This window comes from Hypomesus transpacificus, chromosome 18 (genome assembly GCF_021917145.1).
Source record: "Hypomesus transpacificus isolate Combined female chromosome 18, fHypTra1, whole genome shotgun sequence".
NCBI lineage: Eukaryota > Metazoa > Chordata > Actinopteri > Osmeriformes > Osmeridae > Hypomesus > Hypomesus transpacificus.
In genome coordinates, this window is record NC_061077.1 from 13,342,664 (window position 1) to 13,361,712 (window position 19,049).

The following is a 19,049-nucleotide window of genomic DNA, read 5'->3' on the forward strand; positions in this document are numbered from 1 at the left end:
CTTTTAGTGTGCTACTGCAGGTGTATCTGCAATAACGGACTACAGACAACGCGTTGACAGTCATCAGCACAGGCTACCATTCGAAAGATGTTCTTACTTATATTTCTATGTAGTGACTCGTATTTGAAAAAAAAAAAAGGAAAAAAAAAAGATTGACACATTACTGAACGGCTTTGTACTTGTTTCAGGCATTTCTTAAAAAATATATTATTGTTATTACCATTTTATTAACCACGGTAATTAATGCCTTTTCAGCTATTAAAGCTTATTTACAACCCACAATTTGAAAAACATAAGGCCTCACTAGACCTTTGTTCAGAGGAAGTCTGTGACATCCAATATACTTCATGCATAAGTATCACTTTCATCAAACTAAATCTCCAGCACATGATGCTCATCTTTGGAAATGCAAATGTCTATGTTTTAATGGACCATCAAACTCCTTGTGTGTGTACAGAGCAGAACTGTTGAGGTGAACTGTGCATTTGTTCCAGCGCCGTCTGAACGAGGATGCCAAGTGTGACACTGGACACTCCACCTCGGAGGGCATCTACAATCTCTTCTTCATGACACAGCAAAGGCAATATTAGTACTCTTTTGTTGTAGCTTGTCCACATAAAATCCATCATAGCAGAATGTGTAGAGAAGGTCATGGTCATTGGAGAGGTGAGGTCGTGTTTGGTCCCATCAACTGTTTCCCACAACCTCTCTGGTCATCAAACCTGGTCACCAGCATCCATCTTCAGTTGAGACAGGCCGTGTCTGAAACAGCCACAGTATCCACAGTCACACTGATAACCCTCAAGTCTGGACGGATTTGGAGGTGTCGCAGAATGTCGCATACAAGCTTTCTTGTGATGTGTTTTTGGGTTACCAGATCTCCCTCATTCTCATCCTATAGCTCTGAGCTGAACTGAAACAGACTTTTTGAGGCAATTGTTTGCTCCTGCTTCTCCTATGTATTCCTTTATTCTCACAGAAATTGTGGCTGCTGTTCTGTTTCTCTAATTCATTATGACGACACTTCACAGGGGATGCTTTCCCACACGACCCAAGTGAACCACAGGTACACCTGTGGGGTCTGCGAGTACTGCGTAACACCACCCCGTGTCGTCACTAATGTGGGGGCCTCTTACGTTTCTCATCCATCCGTGGGCTGTGGTAATGCACCAGTGCCTTAAATAACTTAAAGAAAATTATTATAATGCGGGATTTTATCGAACCTGGCAACATTTCACTTGCACCAGAACAGGAAAAACGCAGGAAGCATTGACTGACCGTAAAACTGAGACTACGTCTATGAACTACCAGTCAAGGAAAACAGGTGCCGATAGAGATGATAAAACTGTGGATCATTTAGAGGCTTTTGGCGGTCCGAGGTATGGTCATCAACCAAACATAAAACAGGAAAAGCTTATGATTTAAGTTACATTTCATAAGCCGTCGTACCGCTGCTTTCAGAGTATTCCGCATGCGCATTTCGGTGACGGGAATTTCCAGCAGTACTCACTGGAGGAGCCAACCAAGGCTGAACGAGCACCAACCACCAGCTAGCAGGCTCCATAGCAGGAAAGGTAAGACGTGATGGTCGTTGCGTCTGTGACCAAATCTAGGGTGGAATTAGGAAAACGGAACGTAGTTCCGAAAGGGGGATTTTTCACTTGCCCGCATGAGCACATTTGGAGATGATGGATGCAGGACTAGGAGGCGCCGATGAATTTATCCGTGCTGCTGCTGCTGCTACGCGGAGGGAAATGGGCGTTCACTGCCCTGGGCTGGAGTGGGGGGCCCATGCCAGTGACAGCCCAGATGGCTAGCTAGCAAGCTACATATGCTTACACTATGCTAACACTGTCGAATTGCTTAGAGAATACAATGCCCAACTATTTACGATATATATTTGTTTGAAGTGTCTGTCACAGCAAGACTGTCTAACCAGTGATGTAGGTACATGGCAATCGTTACTAGTTCATTGATGATGCGCAGCAGAACGCTGGATGCCATCCTAGTGATGATGTAGCAAGCTAGTGTAGCTAACTACACTTAAACCAACCCATGCACAGTATACCATTTAATATAAATGTTACTTCAGCCTCTGCTAAGTATCATTCGGCATAGAGTAACTGTCTTGGGTGCTTATGGTACCGTTCACAGGTAGCAAGCCAACGCAACGTTGAATGTCAAAAGCTAGGTGAAGATCGTGCTGGAAAATGCTGTAAAGAGAATGTCTAGATTAGCTCGCTCTGCATAATTAAACGTCTCGGTTGACGTAAATCAAGTGGGAATTCTGTGCCGTGTTATATACGGGTAGATAGATGATGTAGATGCAAGATGGACAATGCGATTCTGCAGCGCAAAGCAGGAAAGAAAACGAATGCATGTCCCCTATCCAACCCACACACTGTACGTTGTTGGTATGAGTGGGAGTGAGTGTCTGTCTCCATCTATCTCACTAAACATCTCCCTTTTTCGGCGCTGGTGGAATGAATATAGATTCAGTGATGAGGCGTCCTCATGGGTGTCTTGTGCCAGAATCGCTTTTGCACACTGCTCGGCTCTGCACGTTCTCTGTGTTCATGTCGTCTTCTTGTCATTGCAGCTTGTCCTAGCGATGGAAATGCACACTGCTGTGGCGTTGCCCCTGCCTGCTCAGTGACCTTAAACACTCAACAGACTCGCGCAATTGAGCAAGGAGGACATCGGGTGGATGCCCTGACAACTCTCGAGGGCCCGCGCCTTGAGGAGCCTCTTGACCACGCTGAAGTAGGAACACAAGCGTCTGGTCACAGTGAAACTGAGCCAAGATGCCCATAACCCCCAGCCACCCCTTTTAAAACAGGAGGCGCTTCAATTGGGTCCTGTGTCATCCAGAGCATGGTGGCTGCTCTCTGATTGGGCCCCGAGGCCTGTCCCTGTGCCTTGACCCGCCTCCAGTCGTCAGCGGATTGTGTGTGTGCGTCTGTGTGTGGCCCGAGATGGCGACAGGGAGGGCTGCGTGAGAGAGGCGTTCCTGGTTTGGGGCATGCGAGCAAAAGCGCGAGGGCGGTCTCACGGCTGACTTTGTCAACTGCCGCCAAATGGATGCCAAGCTGCGAGAGGACCTGTTCAGGAGATACGTGGCGTCCCTGGAGAGGCGCCTGGAGGACGGAGGAGGCAGGGGCGGGGGCGCCCCAGAGGGCGCCAGGCAGGGGGACGGCGAGGCCCTCCTCTCCACGGCCACGGCCCTGCTGGGGGCCTACCAGCCAGACCCGGGGCAGCGCTTCCGGATGGTGCGCTTCTACGAGGTGGTGGACAAGGCCCTGCGCTGCCAGAGGGGAGGCAGTCTGCGGGGCCTGGAGAGAGCCTTTCACACCCTGGAGACCCTCTGCACCAACCTGCTGCTGTTCCCCTGGAAGAAGGAGTTCCGCTGCATCAAGGTAGGCTCTCCTCCGCAGGCCCGGCGAGACCGGCGGAGCTCGCGCGAAAGGCTCGGTTTCCGCTGCGCGAGGCAAAACCTGTTGGGTCGCTCTCAAAGCTGAGCTTCCCGTTTTTGTGCCGTGATATGAGTTTCCTTTTTTGACATAATTATTTTGTTATAAAAAATTTTTGTCTTTAATTTTTTTTTACTACAAAAATAAAGTAGCGTATTCGGCATGGCGTTCTTGCTTGGTGTAATCCCTCACCTGACCTGAAGGTTTCCTATCTGGTGTTGCAGACCTTCACCGGCCCGTACGTGTACCACCTCCAGTCGGCCGTGTGCGATGCCGACCTCCGCGCCCTCCTGCGCTCCATGGGCTACTCCCGCGACCACGAGCTGCAGTACCACGCGCGTGAGCACCCGGGCGGGCCGGCCCACCTCCGCCAGCTGGCCTTTGAGCTCTTCCTGGCCCAGGCCGAGTGTCGCCTGCTGGGGGAGGTGGTGGCTCTGGCCCGGGGCACCGCCAACGAGCTGGAGGCCCTGGAGCTGAGGAGGGGCTGCCGGGACGACGCGGCGGGCTGCGCCGAGGCGCTCCGCCGGCGGGACAGCCTGGGGGCCGACGTGGCCCGGCTGTCGGTGCGGCCGGCCGACGCCGAGCGCGCCCACCCGCCCCACCACCTGAGGCGAGGGGGTCGGCCGTCCAAGTCGGTGGACGTGACGGACGGCGCGGGCCACTGGCACGCGGCGGCCAACAAGCCCGTGCTCAAGGCCTCGCTCAGCCTGAGGAAGGAGCCGCTGTTCGTGGATGCCGAGGAGGACCTGAAGGACGAGATCCTCCGGCCCGGCACGGCCGCCTCGCTCTTCTCCGTGGCCGCCCCGCCCGCCTACAGCCCCGTGGCCGACTTCTTCCCCATCCAGTCCCCGCCATCGGCCGACCCGTACTCCTCCTACCACCTGTCCTCGTTGGACGAGATCGACCTCTACACGGAGAGGGGCGGCGCGGGCCCGGGGGGCCGGCAGACCCCCTCCCGCCCCTCCTCCCGGGACGCCAGGGACGGCTGGGTGCTGAAGGCCCACGGCGGAGGCGGCGGCGGCGGGGTGAAGTGCCAGGGCTGTGGGCTGGGCTGCTCCAGCCTGGCGTCGTGCCAGAGGTGTGACATGATCCTCTGCCCCGCCTGCCACGACGTGGACCCCTCCCCCTGCTGCGGCCTGCAGGACTACCCCCCCAAGTCCCCGCGGCCCCTGGACGGCTACATCCCCGTCAAGGAGAAGCTGTCGGTGTACTCCAACGCTCACTCCCACCCCCTCACCCTCACCCACTCCCTCACCCACCCCCACCCCCAGATGGCGGAGAAGCCTCTCATGGTCACCAAGCTGTTCCCCAGCAAGTCGGTCGCCATGGCGGCGCCCATGGGGGGGGCCAGCGGCGCCGTCCCGGGCGGCTCGCGCTGCGGCTTCTGCAACAAGCCCGGCGCCTCGCACACGTGCGTCACCTGCTCCAAGGTGTCGTGCGACACCTGCATGGTCCTGTACGCCAAGGACGTGTGCACCCGGAAGAATCCGCAGCACAGTTTCGTGCCCAACCATCAGCTCAACTTCAAGTCTGGCACCATATCACACCTGGTCTACCGATAAGCCAAGTGCACAGGGAGTCCAGACCCCGCCTCCCCCCCTCCCTCTTCGTCTTATCCGTGTCTCTCTCTCTGCCTCGCTCTCTCTCCGTTTCCGAAGAACTCTTCGGAGCTCGCCCTTTTTGCTTTCTCGCTCGATCTTTCTCTCTCTCTCGTTCCTTCTCTCTCTCTCTCTCTCCCCCGGTCTATCCGCCCCCTTGAACTTTGTACATTCTCTGTGTTATTATCTGATGCCAGGCCCTGGGACGCGCCCCTGTCCCAGAGAACCATGTCATCTCAACGCTCTGTACGACTTCTGGCCTCTCCCATCACCATCGCTGCCATGCGCTCTTAAGTAGTCAAGTGATGTTGTAGTGCTTCCCAACCCCTCCAATCTTGTCCTCCTTCAGAAAAAACGAAAGGGGGGGTGTGAAAAGAAGAAAGAGAGAGAGCTGCACGCCCAAATGAAGGCCGTCCGAACACACACACACTCACACACACAGACTCTGCCTTTGGCTTCTGTGGTGAATCTAGTGTGGCCAAGACTCGTGGACTTGCGTTGTGTTCAAATGGAGGACGTTTTTAAAACTTGAAAAATGATCACCGTGGGGGGAAACAAAACGAACATAACAGTAACCTTACACTGGAATTCAATAGTATATATATATATATTTTTTAATCGTATCTTTAAATCTCAAGAACAATGTGAGACTGTTAGAAATGGGGAGGGGGTGAATATGGGGTTATAAAGTGTATCTGTTGAAATGGCATGGGGTGACTTGAAAGGGTAAGAGACAATTGTCAGATGCCATCAATTCTATTTCAATGAGAATGCCTTGTAAATGTACCCTCTAATGTTCATGATGGCGTCTGGCTGAGGTTTACATGCTGCTGTTGAAATATTGCCTGTGGAGATAGTGTGGTGTTTTATTGACTCGCTGGTAAAATAACTTTTCGTTTGATTGGTTTCCACCCCTCTCTCCTTTGTTCTCACTTCTCCAAACTGACAGAGGGTGAAAACCTTCGTCAGTGGTGTTGAGGTGTTAACGGAACAGCCACTCGGTGTCGGATCATTCTAGAGCCATGCTACGTCATCGCTGCTTGTTTCAAGAGAAGGGTTTTGAGTCAACCAGCTAACTTAGTTACAAAAAAAATAACAATTTCCCAGGAACTTTATGACATGTATTGTTATGGAAATAATAATCTTGTAGCTGTTTCAGCTACTCATTCGACATCAGCAGTCTTTATATTCAAAAATAATTTCTCCCCCACCCCACCCCTTCATCTGAAGACAAGTTAAACTCAGCAATCATGCTGTCTGGAACATATCCCAATGTTTGGCAGCATATTCATTTCACAGACAATGTGTTTACTACGACCTAGAATCCAGCATTCAGACAGCATTTATGACCTGACACAGTTGACCTGTCTACCTCAAATGGTTATGTTGGAAATTCAACCGAAGCTCCGCCTCCCAGTTTAAAACCGCCCTAGATTCCCTGTCTCGTTCTAATAGCTTCTAGTTTCCCTTAGCTTACCGAAAACAGCACTGTAACAAAATGCCTTATGAACTTAGCACAACTGTGTTGACCTGCCATAGAGAACTCTGGTAGATTGCCGTCACCCCTTTGCTCTTAATTGTCATTTGAGCCTTTTGTCAACGGACCGTGTGACTTAGCTTCAGGGCTTTGCGTCAAGCACGCGTGTCGTGGGGGGCATTGCCGCCAGGAACTCGATTAGACCCTATAGTGTAGCCGGGAGTGCAGTATTGGAGTGACCCGACCGAGACTCGCGTCTGTCCGGCAGTGTCGTAGGGAGTCGTGCTGTGACCTCATCCGCTTGGTGTGGTGGTCATCTCTGGCGTTGGCTGTGTTGTGTTGCATAGCTGTTTTGATGTTTTTTTTTCCTTTCTAGTGGTCAGCTCTCTCCCCTCAGTCTGGGCCGGCGACAGAAAATAGAAAAAAAGGGATTACAATCATTTCTACCGCTTCTTTTTTTTTTTTTTTTAAGAGGTTGAGCAAAGTGAAAATGTTGAGCCTGTCTCTCTCTCTCGCCTCAAATCGCTAACTGAAGAACACATAAAATAGATCAAACAGGGCCGTTATTGAAGGCTTACACTTTTGAGTGCGTCTTCATTGTTGAATGACTGGCCTTTTTACGAGTTGCTGGACATATTGTATTCCGAATCCCCGGGATGTAGGCAGAACGGAAGCTCCTCAACCGGGGGGCTTCATCTGACCCTCGCATTGTTCTCCTGTTTTTTTTTTGTTTTTTTTAAACACAATCACCACCAGAAGGCAAGCTTGGCTTTCTGTTTTGTAGCTGTAGTCTAATGATTGTAGTGAACGGAAAATCGCTGGACGACTTACTGAGATCCTCTTTCTATCTGGCGAAGGACCTTGCTACACGGACACAGACACACACACACACACATCTATGCGTTACTATCACCATGTGACCTCCCGTGGGCAGAGTCGTGTTAAAGACTAAGGGCTATAGTTGCAATTCTGTGACTGCCGAGGGTGGTTGGGTGTCACCAGGTCGCAGAACGGCTGACCAGCGCCGGGCGCCGTAAACAAAGCGGGCCGACCCTTGCCGGCCCCTCGTTCCATCCGTCTAATCAACATGTCGGACGCGAGCCGTCCCGAGAAGGGTTCATTCAAGGGGACGTTCACCAACGAATCGGACACTGGCAGCGTTTTCTACTTCTCGGCCTTGAATGCACCGAGCCCATTTTAACATTGGTTTTGTTTATCGCCCCCCCCCCCCCCCATCCACCCGAGACTTCCGTCCAGTGGGGCTTTGCACGTGCGCCAGAGGATGAACGCTTGCGCTCCTTCCATTCCATTGAAGTGGTGCTGGTGTTTTTGTATTTGTATATCTCCCTCAGCTCCCCCCACCCCCCCAGGCTGCATGCTCTATAGGCCCACTCCCCCCCCCCCCCCCCCCTCATCTGCTCTCCGTACCTCGACGGTCTCACACCTGCACCCCTTCCTTCTCTGTATCTCTCTCCCTCTCTCTCCCTCTCTCGCTCAGGCCCCGCCTCCAACTGTTGGCACTGTGGAGCACTGCACAGCGTTTGGTTAGAGAGGACCAGGATCCGCCCCTCCTCCCCCCCCCCCCCCCCCCCCCCCCCCAATATCAGTTCACAGGAATACAGGAGGTAGGGGAAGGAGAAGTGGAAATAGCCAAAATTGTTAGTAGGTGGAAAAACTAAAAGAATATATAAACGTACATGAATAAATGAGATTTTTTTTCTAAATAATTTCAAGAATAAAATTCTGAAAAAAATAAATCCTTATTTACTCCTTTCTTGCTCCTACTGTTTGTTGATTTTGTCGGTTATGTATTGTAATATCAGAGTTTGGTTGACCATATCGCTGCTCGTGGTGTATTGTTCCTGTCTTACCAGCAGGTGGAGCCCTCACACCGGAAAGAATCACATGCTGTATTAGAGAAACACTCACATGCTGCATACAGTACATACTACTGTCTAATACACATACATGAGAAGGTTTACACATACACATTATTGAACACTCACAAATTCATACATGCATCTGTTGCATATTACAAACAAAAGTGTTGACATGCTTATGTGCAAGTGTTTTTCAGTTGCATGCACTTACATGTAGATGTGTGTCGGAAGTAGCCTACAGGAACCGTCTCCGGGCAGACATCCGTCAAACCCAGATGAGCCGGTCAGAGAGCCAAGTGGCCATACGTGAGCACTCCAGGGAACATGTTTTAACCTCTGCAGTCCGGTGGGGGATTTTACATCAATCCAGCCAACACTTGGCATTGCACATGGGGACCGAAGGCCCTGAAAACCCCTTTCATGAACTTTCGAACAATTAAGTTGTTGTGCGTAGTTTCTAGACTAGAGGCAGTTCAGGCAGACGATTTTAACTATGCTGGTTTTAAAGCGTTTCAGCACTAATTTGAAGGGGCGTGTCCACATACTTATGAGCATGTAGCTTAGCGTTTCTCTGCAATACAAACCTGCATTGGGAATTTAGGACATCCTAAACCAAAAACGTACGGTGACAAATGATTGCAGCAAGGACCTTAAAGACAGCATGAGATGTATTTGTCTTTACAGTACGAGGGCCATTCAGATAGTAGCCGAGGCATCCTGGTTATTTTTTAGGAGCGCACATTGTGCCATAGTAATAAATCATAGCATTAGTCAACGTTAACTATCACAGAGAATCACGAGCCAGATGCTAATGAGCGAGACAACTAGCTGAGAAGAGATTGCTATCTGTTGCAAAGTATGCTACATTTTTGGAGGAATACTGTTTACACCGATGCAACAACAATTTACTGTAAAAGCGCTTGACTTCTCTTAAGGACTGGTTGGGATTGTAGCCCAATGCTGGACCTTTAAAGAAAATGGGGTAAGTATACTTTAAATCTATAAGTATCATGTCACTCATTCTGAGTTGTGGGAGTCAGATGGCTGAGCGGTGAGGGAGTCAGGCTAGTAATCAGAAGGTTATCGGATGATTCCCCGCCGTGCCAAATGACGTTGTGTCCTTGGGCAAGGCACTTCACCCTACTTGCCTCGGGGGGAATGTCCCTGTACTTATTGTAAGTCGCTCTGGATAAGAGCGTCTGCTAAATAACTAAATGTAAATGTAAGTTGTACATGACATCTGTTGTCGGATTAAGTTTATTCATTTTAATATCAATATCAATATGCTAATACAATGTACAAACACTACATTCCACTTTCATTTCTGTACAGATGATCCTTCCACCGTCACACGGCCTAGCACTGTGTCCCTGGGAAATTATGGTAAAGTGACGAATGACCGTTTATAACAGTTACAATAATTGTATGAGCCATGGCAACCCTAAAGGCTATGCTTCGATGCAAAAGCATGACTTAAAACAATTGCATCACCAGATGCCATACCCCTAGGTGTCCACTCTGGTCTGGTGGAGGAGGACCCATTGGGGGCCCAGGAAAACAGCTGGAAGCCAGGCAAGTGCAAATATAAGACACTCAAAATAATACTCAAACCATTTCCAACTCATTGTAAGCCATACCTAAGTTGTTCTGATCGTGGGGGGAAACATAAGTGTTAAAACAACAAATGTTGTCGCACTAATGCTTTGTATACCCCATTACATAACATTTGTTATTTACATCCATGTTACAGCTAATCTACAAGAACCACAGTGTATGCCAATCATGCGAACTCTTGTAAACTTGTTTTACTGGTCCTTAATTACAGACACATAACAGGTTATGCTCCGGAAGATGAAGACATTGGAAGAGAACCAGCGAGAGGCTCTCCTGTTCAGGCGACCACAGGGCAGACACACTGAAGAGGTGCCAGTGATGGACCTACAGGTGGCCTAAACACAGGCTGAACTCCAAGACCTTGAGGAGCGCCTTAAGGTGCTGGAGTTCTGAAAGAGAGTGGTAAGTGTTTGGAGATGCCATGAACTATGGCTTACACGCAGCGTTCAACGTTCAAATTGGTGCTGACAATAAGTTCATGACTTCTAACGGTAAAAAAGAAGCATCAGACATAAACGTTGACATGTGTAACCTTTTATTATATTACTCGAAATCTCTGCAAATCAATCGCTAGATTATGACTTGCCACTACACAATCACTGTATGGATAGCGAGTGGCTGCCAGCCAGCATTTCAGCGTTGAATGTCAATCGTGTCCCGGTTGAGCTAGCTAGACTATACAGCTAGCACAGAAGAAAGTTACATAATGTGAAGAAACTGAATTAAAGCACAAAATACAACACACCAGGGACGCCGACAACCTCAGCAACCCTGCGCCAGGCATCCTTTTTTTTTGTTTATGTCTCTGTAATCGAACATAGACGTATCATACAATACTGGGTATGAAGACACACATACGATGAGTTGCTCTTCCATCTTGAAATTGTCAAACCTAGAAATGTTTACCATGACCAACAGTTGCTACGTTACAAGAAACAAGAAACCAACCCGATTGGCCATCGCTGGCGTTTTCACGCTCCTCATTTACATAAAGTTGAGAGAAATCCAACTTTTGCCGCCCCGCTCGCCTTTCCACAATGCCCTACGCGGGCGTCAACGCCTGGTTTCATTGAAAATGAAGTGGAAGCCGCCGCCCCGCTCTGCCCGCCCCGCTGCAGTGTGAACGCACCGTAATTGCAGACGCTGTTGACTGTGGACCTCCTCATAGTGGAGACACTCAAACACGCCCCGGCAGCCCATTCAGAACAAGCCAGGTGAATGAATCATGATTGCAGCTTCCATATCCAACCTTTCACATGGCTATGTGACAAAAAACTAGAATCCCATAATCTTTTTTTGATGATGTATATTATTCTAGATGTGATTTTTTTATGAGTTGTATAGCCCCTTTCACACGTGCAATTATGTTGATAGGACACTAACTCATGTTGTGCTTCATTCTCAGGGCCAACAGACAGGACCAGTAGCGGGGACTGGCAGAAGATTTTAATTCACTTTTTGAAATAAAATGATTCACTTAATTCACTTGTTTGAAATAAAACGACTGAATGTTACATGGTAATGCTGCCTCGTTTAAGATTAGCTTGAGTTAGGCTACACATCACACAAACAGTCCTCCTAAAGTTGGCTACCATGTAGCCTATTATTCAAGAACAAGTAGCATTTTGGGCAAATGAGGTCTGCATATGAACCGCCCCAATATAAGAAATAGAAATGAGAAAGGTTGCTCAATTAACGTCGCAGTTACGGACTGGCGCCTTCGAATGACGTTGCGCAACGTAAGGGCAACGCAACTGTTACTGCTAACTGTTTTAGCTGGGTTGGCTGTCACGCTACATCTCATTAGGAAAGTTCGTCAGCGGGGTAGCCTACGTTTCCCTCTGCATGCCACTTCATACAGTGTGCTGTTGCTCAGCTAGTGTGAATCTCTGCGCTCTCCTTTTCAAGATAGTTTCTCTGTCACGTGTACACGGCTCCCCTCAAAAAACCCCAGTCCCCGGGTGAAAGCCCGCATATTTTTAGGTTGGGATAAAAGCCACGGCGCGCTCATCTAAATATAGGCCAAGATGAAAGGAAGAACTCCATTCGCTAAATTTAGATCCGAGAAAAGCCACATAGATACGTTTGGAACCTGGGAGATGAGGAGAGGGTTTTATAAGCTCGTCTTTATTAATACTTGATGCCACTGACAATTTCTGTGAAAACAATAGTGGCAAGCCTTGGCATGTCTTGTCTCAGCACGTTCGGCTGTGATGCCGAGGGAGCTGTAAGTTTATCGTCTCCCAGACTGGAACTGCTGAGTTGGAACAGATGCTGTCAGAGGAAACCTCAAGTGTCAGGTGAGTCCAGATAGTTGATGCTTCTTGTCCATTCCAGAAAACGTCCAAGCATACACACAGTATATCATAGGAAATAGATTAGGATTTTAGGATCGATTTGGACCGTCCTGTCAGATCATCAGGATTGTCTTGGCGTCGTCATGTTGCTGGCGGTTGATTTTGGATCCGGACTCTTGAGCGAAATCTCTCCAGATCAGTTTTGTCTTGAACCAACACATGGCATGCCAAACAAACGTGCTCTGTTCTGGCCTGAGTGTCTGGAAGCTTCCCTTATAAGGTACCAGGGACCGCAACATCCCGTGAACACTTGCTGCAGGCTCAGCTCCAGGAACACGTCCATCAGGGGGCGCCATGGAGACGGTGAGGAGGAGGAAGACCTACACCGTCAGAGGTGGGTGTGTGTTTGTGTGTTTGAGAATGTGGGCTGACAAATATTCTGCAGCCCCCCCCCCCACACACACACACACCTAGGGGATGTCAAGACTGGACAGATGAACGGTTCGGCATCCTCCCCCAGGCTGAAGGAGGACAGCGAGATAATGACACACCCCACAGCTTTGACCCTTTTAGCAGAGCCTGCACAGTCAGCATCGGCAGCGCCATGCTATGTGTTGGGGAGCGAAGCCGAGAGTGAAGTCAAAAGTAATTACGTTTCATTAGGCTGCTCAGACCGATATTGGGACAAACAAACAAATTAAAATGCGCCGAGGCCCGACTCTCCTGTTTAACCTCCGTGTTTTTCCCGCTTTTTTCCACCCCAACTGAATGAACCCCATTGTCGTTCTCAGTGTGTGTTTTTTTGTGTTTTGTTCGTTTTTGTGTGTGTGTGTATTTATTTATTGGTGACTGGATTTATCTTTGCAAGACCTACAGAAATCTGAACCCAGATGTAAACCCGTGGTGGTAAACGGTGTTGGAAGATGAGAGCAGAGGCATGGAGAGGTAGATGGAGCTGGAAGATTTGGCTCCTACTCTGCCTCACCTTGATGATTCAGACGCCACACACACACACACACACTCAGGTGGAGTCCCATTCTAAGGTGGCAGATGTGAGTGGGAGTCTGCCTTCTGTAGTAGTGCTTCAAGGACGTGTGTATGTGTGTGTGCGCGTGAGTGAGAGGTTGTGTAGAGTGCTTGGAGTGCACGAGTGGTTCTTCTTGCTGGGTAGTTGAGTATTAGAGGGAGAGCTTGACTCTGAACCCTTGTGTTTTGCCAGAGTTCAAACAGCCCTTGACAGCAACACCCACACACACACTTCATGAATGTAACGACATTATTTTGCCGTCACAACAGCATGATTGTACACATTCTGAAAAGAAGGGGGAAAAAAAGTCGAGCTGTCAAAGTCAAAGTGCTTTATTTGTCACCATCCTCCAAATAACATGGCGACATCAGGACAGTGAAAACCTTGTGACCTGGCATGCAACATCTACTGGCATAATATAAAGAAAAAATCAACATACAGCACTTTAAATAAGTTGAAAAACTAAAAATAATTTACAGAGTGTAGGAATGGGGAGTACATTGTTAGTTGATCATACTGTATGAGCGCATTGTGTATAAAGAACCAAACAATATAAACAGTAAAAAACAAAAGAAAACTGAATGGAGAGTGCGGAGCCATTGTCGGTGAGACCTTCCCCTACAGCGCATTGGATGAAAGCATACTTGTTGGCCGATCAACTATCTAGAACTCAGTTTCCAGATCAAGAAATGCCTTGATGATCATGTATATGTTTTATGCCAACAATAGCTGAATATTTCATCAAATACGCCTGTGACATGTATAATAAATGCCAACAAGATATCAAAAACAAGCTGAATGGAATAATGGTCAACAAGTAGATTTTCTTCCTCCTTATTCTTCCCCAGTTTAGGGGTCTTTGCAGTGCGACTTGCGCTAGACTATGTTAAGTCTATAGCGAGCAATGGTCTATTGACCGGAGAACCCCTTTGTTGCCATATCAGTTTCCATATCCTGGTTGGTTCTCTGCTTCTGTCACAGTACTCTCTCTGTGAAAACGTTTGGTTGATGTCAGGTCATTTGATAAACAGCTAGCTTGGTCAGCACTTTCACCGTTCATTATCCTCCTCATTATCCTCTCCACATTTTTCCTCAATGGTTTATTCAGCAATTGATTTCCAGTTCTTTGGTTCAATGCCAATCAGCATTCTCCTCTTTCTCTGACAGTCAGAATACATTGCTACAAATCAGTCAATTCCTACTGCAGGTGCATGCACAATGACTCTCATAAACCTGCATTGTTGCAGATATTCATGAAAAAAAGATGTTGTAATTGTTTGTGGAACACATATAAAAGTTGTAAAATGTTGTTATTAAAGCAGAAAAGGAAATCATTTGTAAAGGGTACAAGTAAGGCAATTGTATCAAAGTTGGTAGAACAAAGAAACCCTTAGCACAGCAATAGGACAAAATGAACGGAATGTCATTAGGAAAGGCTGCTCCTCCTCTCAATGCACAGCTCTTTCCACGACATGGAATATGCCGCGAACATGACGACCTCGAAGGTGTCTGTCTCCGCACGCCAACTCTCTTGACCCTTTCCTTGTTTGAGCCTGCGTTTCGTTGGCGTGTGAACTGTGTCACACGCCAACGCGCGTGAGACCTGTTGGTGTACTCACCATGTTGACACAATGATTGAACAGGACAGGTCGGCGGTTGTGGATCCGTGTGTGTGACACTCTGCCCTCATGGATGTTGAATGCTGTTCAAAGAAGACATGCTATATCTGTTGTCTGGTTGTGTAAGTATCTGCCTTCTAGCGTATCCCCCCCACCCCTCTATACAGATGTACTGGTGTACTGGTCACTCTGGTTATCATCACCCTGCTAACGTTATGCAGCAAGTTATCTCATTCCCCCAGCAACCCCACTTGAAGGCTTTCCTGTCGGCAAGGGGACTCGCCAGAGCAAGGGGACTGCCAGAGCAACGCCACAGGGTGCGTTTTGTGTGTGTGGGTGGGTGTGTGTTTGAGTAGAGACCAGAGCAGGTCTGCAGGCGGTGGATATATCTTTTATACAGTTGTTTCTTTTTCAGATCTTCTTATTCTCCTTTCCTATGAAGGAGGAAGGGGTCCCATCAGTGTGCGCAGGGATGCCATTAGTGTGCGCAGAAGGTAAACGAGACGCCGGAGTCCACACATACTCATTCACAAACATATCCTTAATCCAAAGCAATCTATGAGGATAGCATTTCATTCTACTAAGAACGATGACCAAAGCATGTTCAAGCTATTATTTCCTCTTTTTTGGTACAGTTTGTAGAATGTTAGGGTTAAACATTCATCAAATACTTTGACTTCTCTGGGATCTTAGGAACCATGCTGTGAAGCCATGTGCTTTCAACCCCCCAAAGCCGTTGGGTGGGTGCTATCGTCATCCAATGGAGATCGAGGAAGCAAGTGAGCTGCAATCACTTGTCACCGTAGGGTGCAACTATCTGCACCACATGTGGTCTGTTTTGTGCGAGCACTGAGAGAGAGCAGTGGAGGAGGAGTAGGGGGGTGTCATATTGTGCGTCTGTGGCCTGTAATGAAAAGTACAGTATACATCTAGATTGGAGTGTACGTATTGACGGGCTCCAGACGAATAAACTTCACAAACCTGACCCACAACAATGGAGAATAAATGGCTCGATGGATTGTGTCTTTGTGTTGTGTTTTGATGGCGCGTGCGAATCGGAGAAAAAAGGGACAACTCGAGCACAGAAAAACATCTATTTTCCTGTGATGCACTGTTTTTCTCCTCCCCAGACTTTAGCAAGTCTCTCGACACATCAGCCCTCCAACGAACAGGTTGGTTCTTCAGCCTGGGGCCTGGCCTTAACCAGCGCTGAGATTCGGTCAAAAAAATAAGGCTGATAAGATCCATGTAGCCACTGAGCAGCATTCGAACCCAGGTTTGCAAGCAAGTCCCAGTTTCTATCATTTACATCGACGTTCTTTCCTAACCTCTCTACTCCTCCGACACACTCTGGGGAGCAGGCAAACGTAGGTTTTGAAACGTGTGCTCTCCCTAAACGTGTTGTAATTCAGTCCATTAGCATTTCGTCATGCCTTCTTTGAGGACTAATACATTGGATTCCCATTTTTTTTTGGGAAAAGCCTATTTTGACACAATGCCTTTTGACATCCCCGAATACGGAATCAAATGATGGCCGGGCCTCATGCTGGCGTGTCTGACGTGCGTCAGCATCGGTATACAGCGTTGCGTTCCGACGTAAGGCTGATGAAGCTTGTTAGTTGTGTCAGCATGACAAACGAGCGGCGGCTTGATCATCTGAGAGACTGGGGAATGAGGAGGCTTCTTCCTTTGGTCTCCTCTGTCGGGTGAACTTCCTTCTTCAGCTCACGGAGTAACACTCTCCTGACAGGGAGATCTCTTTGAACACACTTCTCAGACCAAGGAAAAAAGATCTGAGAGAAAGAGACGGACATACCCAGAGCGAGAGATAGATAGCAAGAGAGACAGAAAGAGAGAGAGAACATTTCTTGACCTTGCACTATTCGGGTTATAAGGTATAACAAGATACCTAGGTTGAAACCGCTGAAAGAATAAACATTATTTTCATTCGTCTTTTCTGTGGCATCATTCTAGGTTTAAGAGATTCCGAGACCTATGCACTGACTGACAGTCAGCACCATCATTATATCAAGCAGTCTTGACACGCTTATCCTACAGTCAAGGCACTCTTTTAAAACCAATAACTTATCCACACTTTGTCATTGCTCAGTGCGACACAGAATGGTCTGTGCACTTTTGCCTCCACCACCCCTGCCATATGTAGGGTTACAGTGGACATTTGAATTTAAACCATAACTCACAACATTAAGTCACATTTTGTTTAGCTTTAAAAAATGAGTCACAGTCGGCTCATTCTATAATACAGTCTTCTGGCAACAAGATATCACCAATAAAGACAGGACTGTAGACTGTGGGAATGGAATCAGGAATCTCTGGATAAATGAGTCAAGTTCTGAATGTGGATGGAAACGGTAATGATAAGAGACAGATAAAGTAGTTGGCTTTATTGAGAAGAGGAGTCAGAGAGGCAGGGTCAGGAAACGAACAGACAGTGAAAGGCTTGAATGGAAGGCTATTTATAGACATGCGTGACAGAGTAAGGGAGGGAAACGACTCAGGTGAGTGGGCTGCAGTTTCTGACACTGGAAGCGTTCCAAACTCTGGCAACTGGGATCTAGGTAGGGAGCCACAACCGTCACTTAAAGTTAGCAAAGATTTTACGCTTGCGCTAGAAAAAGAATGCCAAACCCACCTATTATATTTTTTTAGCAGTCCTTGTTGCAATTTAATGGTTCTAATAAAAAGGCAAAAGTATTCATCATCACTGCATCAAAATGCATAAACAATGTAATATACCCTGTTCAGTGCCTGTGATGCAGCAGGTGATTAAGATGTCACTTAGTTGATTCTGTGTTAGTTTAATTGGACTTTGTGCACATTTGCAATGTGCCAGCAGAATTTCTGCATCAGTAAATACATGAATTCATGTGACAACATTACTGTTAATGTGCAAGCCACTGATCTAACGCAACACTAAAGTATCCACTTCATTTTGTCTGTCTGTTGCCAACATTTCATCCATAAAGAAAACCCTTTGAAAGAAGTTGATTCAATGTTATGCCTGCAATCACCACTTCTCACCTGGCCACATTGGGGTTGTAAAAACAAGTTAGATCCCAGTATAGGCTACCCATATTTATTTGTGAATTGTCAATTGTAAGGTTGTCCAGCAAGTAGGCCCAAGTCCTCGTTTTATGACGTCTAAAGCAATGGAAACCAAATAGACTATCCGTTGTGAGTTTGTCTACAAAGTAACAAGCTATTAACCTTCCAGCTATACCTGCTGAAATAAAGTACTTAAAATGTTGTTTTTCCGCACGTTAGCCAGCCTGAATTTCATCCATTACAGTAAGAAGACCCTGCTCACCTGGTCCCGCTTGTCTGTTACGGATTTCTGCTTGTACATTGACTGCATTGTGATTACAGTTTTTCTCGATTGGTTACACACATTTTCTGAATGCATACCTCATACCCTCAGAACTCTACACACAAATCAAAAAAACACACACACAATGGGCAACTACTTCTCCTGCAAAATTAAACTTTACATTCAAAACAATGTTATTTAATCTCAAAATGGTATTTTGTTTTCAAATGACAAACACAAACCATCATATGAATAGACATTTATAAGAACCATTTGAACACTGATGTGCTCAATGCAAAACACTAAGATGAGTGGAAAACACTTCTTCTTAATTCATCATAGTGAGTTAGGCCTTTTTTTGTTCATTGTTACACTTACGTACTACAGACAGTACATACATAAGTGTGTTGTAAAATATTTGAGAATATTGTTTTTATACTCAGAACACAGATTTACACGGCAACAAATATATTTTATGTATTTTTCCCAGAGAATATAGTTTTTATACTCAGAACACAGATTTACACGGCAACAAATATATTTTATGTATTTTTCCCAGACAAACAATGTATGCAGTGTACATCCCAACCAACACAAAGTTGCACATACAGTGGTCTATATACAAAACAACAAAAACATTTCCTTCATAGTGTATACAGATACATTATTATTATTTTTCTTTGTATTTGCCATAATGTTATGGTGTCATTTTCTAGGACCATGTTCATGATTTCAGTTT

General features: G+C 47.1%; 1 protein-coding gene and 1 long non-coding RNA gene across 2 annotated transcripts; both read left to right on the forward strand.

The window, feature by feature from the left end:
• The first annotated feature begins 405 nt into the window (after positions 1-405).
• Positions 406-7,109, forward strand: spata2 (spermatogenesis associated 2). Its single transcript, XM_047040485.1, has 4 exons — positions 406-1,379; positions 1,462-1,574; positions 2,600-3,416; positions 3,695-7,109. Exons 3-4 carry the CDS (start codon positions 3,078-3,080, stop codon positions 5,030-5,032), a joined length of 1,677 nt encoding a protein of 558 aa, XP_046896441.1. The 5' UTR covers positions 406-1,379; positions 1,462-1,574; positions 2,600-3,077; the 3' UTR covers positions 5,033-7,109.
• Positions 7,110-13,757: 6,648 nt separating this feature from the next.
• LOC124480896 lies at positions 13,758-15,916 on the forward strand. Its single transcript, XR_006957590.1, has 3 exons — positions 13,758-15,299; positions 15,398-15,476; positions 15,676-15,916. It is a non-coding gene; the product is annotated as an uncharacterized LOC124480896 (long non-coding RNA).
• The last annotated feature ends 3,133 nt before the right edge of the window (positions 15,917-19,049 follow it).